This window comes from Pavona decussata, unplaced genomic scaffold (genome assembly GCF_977016875.1).
Source record: "Pavona decussata unplaced genomic scaffold, jaPavDecu1.1 SCAFFOLD_26, whole genome shotgun sequence".
Lineage (NCBI taxonomy): Eukaryota > Metazoa > Cnidaria > Anthozoa > Scleractinia > Agariciidae > Pavona > Pavona decussata.
Genome location: NW_028145449.1, coordinates 2,904,822 through 2,911,246, shown reverse-complemented (window position 1 = coordinate 2,911,246; position 6,425 = coordinate 2,904,822). Strand labels below are relative to the sequence as shown.

Below are 6,425 nucleotides of genomic sequence, written 5' to 3'. Positions count from 1 at the left end.
GCACAAAATGGATCGAAAATCTTGAGTGCCGAAAACATAATTTTCTAAGGGAAAATGCTTTTAAATTGGGAAACTCGGGAATCCAATTTGGCACGTTTTCCGCGATATTTGCACAGGAACCTGATGCCGCACAATTGTAGCCAATACAATTTTATATTGTTTGTGCCAAAAAGCCCCCCCTTCCCTCGCAAAATACGTGTTTTTTCCAAAACTTTTACTCCCCCCCCCCCCCCCCCTCTAAAACCACCGGGTGAACATATTAAAGCAACTATTTTTTTTCCCATGCTTGAAAGAAATAAGTAACAATACTAAATTAAAGTTCACATGGTTCTTGATAGTGTAGTTACGGAGTGGTTTCGCAACTGCAACTGGCCACGGCCTTACGAAGAAGTTCAAGGTACAGTGCCTTGCGACGAATGGGTTTCTGAGGCACCTCCAATTCCAGTTCCTTACAGATGTTTTGCAGCATTGCAAGCTTCAATCTCTCCAGCGATCCATCCTTTTTCATTGCACAAATATCGTACTGATCGTACGTGATGGGGTGCTGTAGGGTGATGGAGGTGACTACTTCTCTTGCCCGTGCAAAGTTCTCTTCCTCTTGACAGGCCTGTATGTTAGCGTCGTCAGGAATCTGTTGGCGCACCTTCGCAGCTAGGCGGGAGAAGTATGATGTAATCTGCTGCGGTGTTAGGAACTCAGAGACTTTGAACAGACGGACACCGTCGGTTCCTAGTGCACGTCTCATTTCACGGGAAACAACATCCCCGTCCAATTTTTTTCCGGTGGTTTGGCCGATGGCAAACTTGGCATCAAGGTAGGCTTTCTGAGTGTTGTTAAATCGATAGGGCTTTTTGACGCATTTTAGAGCCCATCCTTCTTTGATGTACACGTCGTCTAGAGCCCCCTCTGTAACTGGAGCAGTGATGGTGATGTGCCCCGTACCCTCTTCTAATTGGGCCTTGTAGCCTAATTTAGCAAGGTCTAACAAAGACCTCTTCTCTAAAGATTGCGTGCATTTTTCTAAAGACAGGTGTTTCTCTAGAGAAGATAGTCTTTGAAAGACCTTGACACACCCATCTTGAGGGCAAGAGAAAAGAGATGTTGCTTCTTCAGTGGCTCCCTGGACGTTTTCCGGTAACACTTCCGCCTTCTTTGTCTTCTCCGCGCGCTTTGTACCCACGGATTTAAAGCCACCTGGTGAGAACGTTGACGCAAGCCAGCTGTAGCCAGGTTCTAGATCTGAAATGGGAGCAATGAAGATCAAACTAAGAGCACCATTGGACATGGTTTTCACATGCTTCTGTGTCGCTAGCTTTCGAGTCAAAATATATAGGCCTCATTTGGCTTTACTGTAGATACGCGCGCCACGCGCACAATGTTGTGGAAAGAGGAAAAGGAAAAAAAGACACAGTTTGGACTTGCGCGCCCCTCAACAGAAGCATCCAATTTCCTCGCGCCTAAGAGAGTATACTCCTTCCCCTAAATCAATAGGGTTTCCTATATCCCCCTCAACTGCAATGCATGTAATAAGGTAACTTGATACTATGAATAAAAATGAATAAAAGGAATGAATTGGTAGAAGTCTGTTGTGCAATGCAGCTTTACTCTACTTTTCTACTGGAGGTTCCCAGACGATCATAAAATACACCTAAACACACACTGCATGACCCAGTTGCACGTATTTACCGCGTAAAGACGTCTCCAATGTGATCTCTTTACCACTCCCAATGCCGTACGCACGCCAGGCTGTGGTGCTGGTCCTGTCAGCGCCAAATTCGAAGTTGTTTAGCTTGCTGATGGCGGTTATCTTTCGGCTATTATCCACTACAGGTACCTCCCGAATGGTGTCCATGGAAACTACCCGCACCCCATCTATTCCTCCATGCGAGAGTAGAGCACCTTTCAGCTCGTGCGCTGTCGTCACATCATTCCCCTCGTTAATGTGGATCCTGACGTGGGCTTTACAGGTTGCCGCCAATCTGTCAGCAGCACCTTTTCCCCCTTGTGGGTCGGAGAAGTCAATACGCTGGATGCGGACTCCAGTGGTGGCTGCTACCACGGGGCAAGATAGAATAGTGGCAGATGAGTGGTAGCAACCGGCGTTGTCCTGCCTGAAATACGCATTCTTTATCTCTGGGTACTCCAGTTTCAGAGTGTGCAATACGTCCTGCATAATCGCCACCACTGCTGAACTGTCTTGGTTGCAGGACTGGATGGTATGGATGAACCCCTGCCACTGGAGTACACCGTTCAAACGCCGATAGACCACAGAGATGTGCCAGGAAACTCCCCTTTTACCAAACCAGTCTGCTTGCGATTCCCTGTATTTCTGGGGCAAGAACTTCATCGCCCAATCGTTCACGATCAGCACAGTTTCCTGGTCAAGCTTGTCGAGAATATCTAATCGTGCCTGGTCTTGGTTAGCGGATCTTAGTATGTGACATTTCCAGGAGAGGATAGCCAGTTTAGCCGTTTCAAAGATGAACGTCGCTTCATCTTTGTCGTCCTCATTTGCAAAGGTGCTTTGGCTAATTATTCTTGCTATGTCAGCTAGGGTTTCAGTGAGGCCCTGGCATTTGTCGCACCTGTCCATGTGCTGATGGTTGCAGGTCTGCTGGTACTCTCTTTCGGTACTGTCGCTAAGAGCAAACACAACGCAGTGATCTGCTACTTGAGAGGTGTTACTGATATGAACCTGTTTACAACAAATTGACAAACAAATTCTCACATTAGCGCAGTATCATGAGTACCGTAACATTCCATTCCAGGGGCTTACATTGCAGTATGGGTTTACAGTGAATTAAGCCAGATTTAAGAGTGACCTAAATTAACCTCACATTAAAATAATTGTCTTTTTGTACTAAAACTTAAAGAAGGGGAGAATAACCTGGTTTAATTAGAGGTGATTATTTTTTACCTCACCTTGTCAGCAGGGAGGGGATAGGGGGTTGGGACTAGTAGGCAGCTGTCCTATAGTTAGGTTCGAGAGGGGTTAGGCTACTAATGAATATAACATGAATATAAAAGTAGTACCGTTGTCAGTACCTTGTAGTCCCCTTTCAGGTAAAACTTGTCCGCCTTGAGGGCTTCTGTAACTCTTGTCTCCCATTCCTTACCGGCGCCAAGCTGACTTATCTGACGTACCAGTGCAGCAAGATCGTCAAATGCACGACCACCCTCTGCTGCAAAATAATCGAGCCCCTGCAGTGATTTCCTTACAGAGGCACTGCATTCAGAGAGTACTCGCAGCATAGTCGACTCACTGAAAGGTTTGAATCCCGTCTCCAAACAGTACTGGGTGTATTGTAGAACAACTCTCTGGGGGATCATCAGGCGTATCACATTGGGTACCTCGATCGTATCACCTGACGATAGCTTCAGATTTTTCAGCCCGAATGGTAGATCTTGTACCAGATGGGGACTGGTTATAAAGCCCAGAAAGTGGTCCAATTGGACGAGTTCCACTCGAATTCGCGTAATGGGTTGTTTTTGTACCTGGGCTCCCCTTCCAAACTGCCGCTGATGTAGGTTGGCCATAGTGAAGCGGTACCTCGTCAAACCCGGAATATACCGCGATATGTCAGTGAAGCTTCCAACACCAGCCATAATAGAAAGAATTTGCCTGCGTGTGTCCCAGCTGGCTGCGTTGTCGTAGGCTTCCGCTAACGCTTCTAAGTACACTTGGTCGGAATGTGGGAGCTCCTCAACGCCCAGTGCCTTATTCATGGCGGTAGAAGACGCTAAGCGTTGCCACAAACTTCCGGCACTGTCAGGGGAAACAGTCTTCAGCACGGCTGATACTACTTCACTGGCTTTCTTGGTTTGGCGTAACCTAGTTTTTTCAGATGCCTCGATCCAGTTGACCCATGGTTTGCCGAGTGGTTCCAGTTTACAGGAAATCAAAAACTCGTTCAATTTCCCACGAGGTTCAGTTACAGGAGCAGACTCATCGCTAGTGGATGCAGTGCTTGCAGTGTCTGGCGATAAGAACGTTTCATCGGCTTCACAGATTGCAAGCTGGCCAAATGATTCCGAAAAGTCATCCAAAGAGTGACCATTATCACTTTCCTCAGGAGATGGCAGCTTTTCACTCTATAAAATAATAAAGTTCTTCATTTAATATTCGAAATAATAAACGGCAAATTCAACATGGCCAACGTTGCTTATTCAATTCATCGTCATTGTCGTGTCTTAAGTCAATTTGGTGTGACGTCATGTTAATAAACTTTAACAGCCTAGGTTTTAAACGAAGTGTCGGCAGGATTAAAACACTATTGAGTCGTCACACCTGAACCAAAATATATAGATTAAACTGTTTCATCAAGACTTAACTGCGTGGAAAGGTACTAAGCTGTAGCAATGTCATCTTTACGAGCGTTTTACTGCAACGTTATAAAAAATAATCCCTCTTGACTATTAGTTCTACTTACTTGTGGAACAGTTTCCTCGCATGGTTCGACAACTTGTATATTTGGAACATCAACGACTGCAGGTTTCTGCTGCTCTTGGCTGCCAATGGCGTCGTCTATGTATTGCTTACACATACGGCATATCGCTATTAAGCAAAATAATTTATATATCAGAATTTCCCACTCAAACTTCAATCCCGCTGCCCAATTAATTAGGTCCTTCTATAAACTCTTATTCTTAGGCCATTATGCATGCTCTGAAAGGGAAGGGAAAGGATATTCTCGCTTCGCGCACGTCCACGCGAGCAGCGCAAATGTCCCCTTTCCCTCCTTTTTTGGGACCGGCGACGCGGGACTTAGACTAAGAGCAGTCTCTCATATTTCTAACAGATATTAGTATAAATCTACTGGTGTTCTATCACGATTGCTGCAATCTGATTGGTTACTCTACTCACTATCTATTTTTGTGATAGATAATGATTAGAGAAAAGGTGATCGACGTGCACAGTTTAACCCTCAAAATAACAATGTAATGAGGTAAAAATCGCCTCCCGCGGGGAGGTGAGCCCGCGAGGGAAAAACGAAAAATGAGAGTTCAATCAACTTGAAACCTTGAAACATCAATGCAACTACAGACGTGAATACTCGGAACTTACGAGATCCAACTTGAACTAGCTTTCCTGTAGATCTCAACAGGAAAGCAGCTTCATTGCTTCCCAATCCTCGGTCTCCTTTGGCTGAAGTTTTTTTGTGTGCAGCTGTTTCGGCGGGAACGTTGCATCTTGCTTTCGAACATCTCCAGCGTATACCATATTCCGCTCTATGGCGAGGGCATATTGTCATTGACGCATGCGTTTCATCTGCTGTGAAAATGCCTAAATACCAAAAAAAAAAAAAAAAAAAACAATCGAAAAATTGTGAATTATAAACAGTAGCCAAACAAAACACTCTCATGAGTACAAGAACTTGGGGCGTGGCCATCGATTTGCTGTGGAGGTGTGAAAGAGTGTTTTCATATGTAAAATTGTTGAAAGATGTGAATGATCAAATTCATTAACACAAATTATCCTACCGCCCTATCAGCGAAGCTTCAATTTAACCCCGCTCTTATCTCAATCGATAACACCCGTTCCATCTCTTCTACTGCAATGCACGCCTCTCTCCCTCTGATCCCCCACTCTGCTGCACAGTAGTCTATATCACCCCACCCCACAGAGAAGGGTACAAGAGCAACGGGCAGAGTGCAAGCTTCGGAAGGAAAATGCAACCACGCGCGCGGCTCTCTCTCTTAAGCGCCGATCAATTTAATTCAAACTTCAGCTGAGCCGAGAATCCCCTCCCCCCCCCCCCCCTGCCTCGAATGTGTTCCCCGAATCTATCGTGCAAGGCGCGTTTTGTCTGTCTGATGTATTCTGCTGTGAAAGGAAGAAAAAGGGAATGAGGTTGCATTTATCATGCATGGTGAGAAACCAAGTGTATTTCCACCCTAATGTCAATTTGTCGCCCGGGAATTGTCCACCCCCGAGATTTTTCCCACCTCCAAGCGCGTCTCGCAGTCAATTCTTCATCGTCAATCTTGCGCGTCACGCGAGCAAAGAAATTCTCTCTCGGTGCTAGTCGGGTTCTTATTTTTCCACTCTACGCCCATTGTGAGGCCAGTCAAACCAGCAAAGCATTTAAATTAAGGAACAGAATCGTAAAACACGGCGACGTCAGAAATAGAAGGTTTTTAAGATCTTCGTGACTACACTATCCTATATCCTCAATGGTCCTCAACAGGGTCCAATAGCTGAACTCCTAGCAGTAGGCAGTTAATTAGGCTACGCAGTAATCGGTTACCTGCTCGGGCTAACAGCAACTTGCATTCGCTGTCAAGGGCTTTATCGCCACTCAGCTTGTGTTGTTCCAAATGTCTTGAAACATCTCTATCACATTTTTTCAGGGAAATCACTTCTGTCTGCCCTGGATAATCACTGCTCAATCCGCAGGCTGTTGCGCCCTCCAGTAGGGAGGAAA

The 6,425-nt window shown here is 45.6% G+C and overlaps 1 protein-coding gene across 1 annotated transcript; it reads right to left on the bottom strand.

Annotated features, from left to right (window-relative positions):
* Nucleotides 1–319: 319 nt before the first annotated feature.
* On the bottom strand, nt 320–5,196 carry LOC146485534 (uncharacterized). The gene is made up of 5 exons (XM_085103301.1): nt 5,066–5,196; nt 4,431–4,555; nt 3,046–4,092; nt 1,687–2,695; nt 320–1,239 (listed from the first exon to the last, which is right to left on the bottom strand). Exons 2-5 carry the CDS (start codon nt 4,542–4,544, stop codon nt 344–346), a joined length of 3,066 nt encoding a protein of 1,021 aa, XP_084959427.1. The 5' UTR covers nt 4,545–4,555; nt 5,066–5,196; the 3' UTR covers nt 320–343.
* Between the last annotated feature and the right edge of the window lie 1,229 nt (nt 5,197–6,425).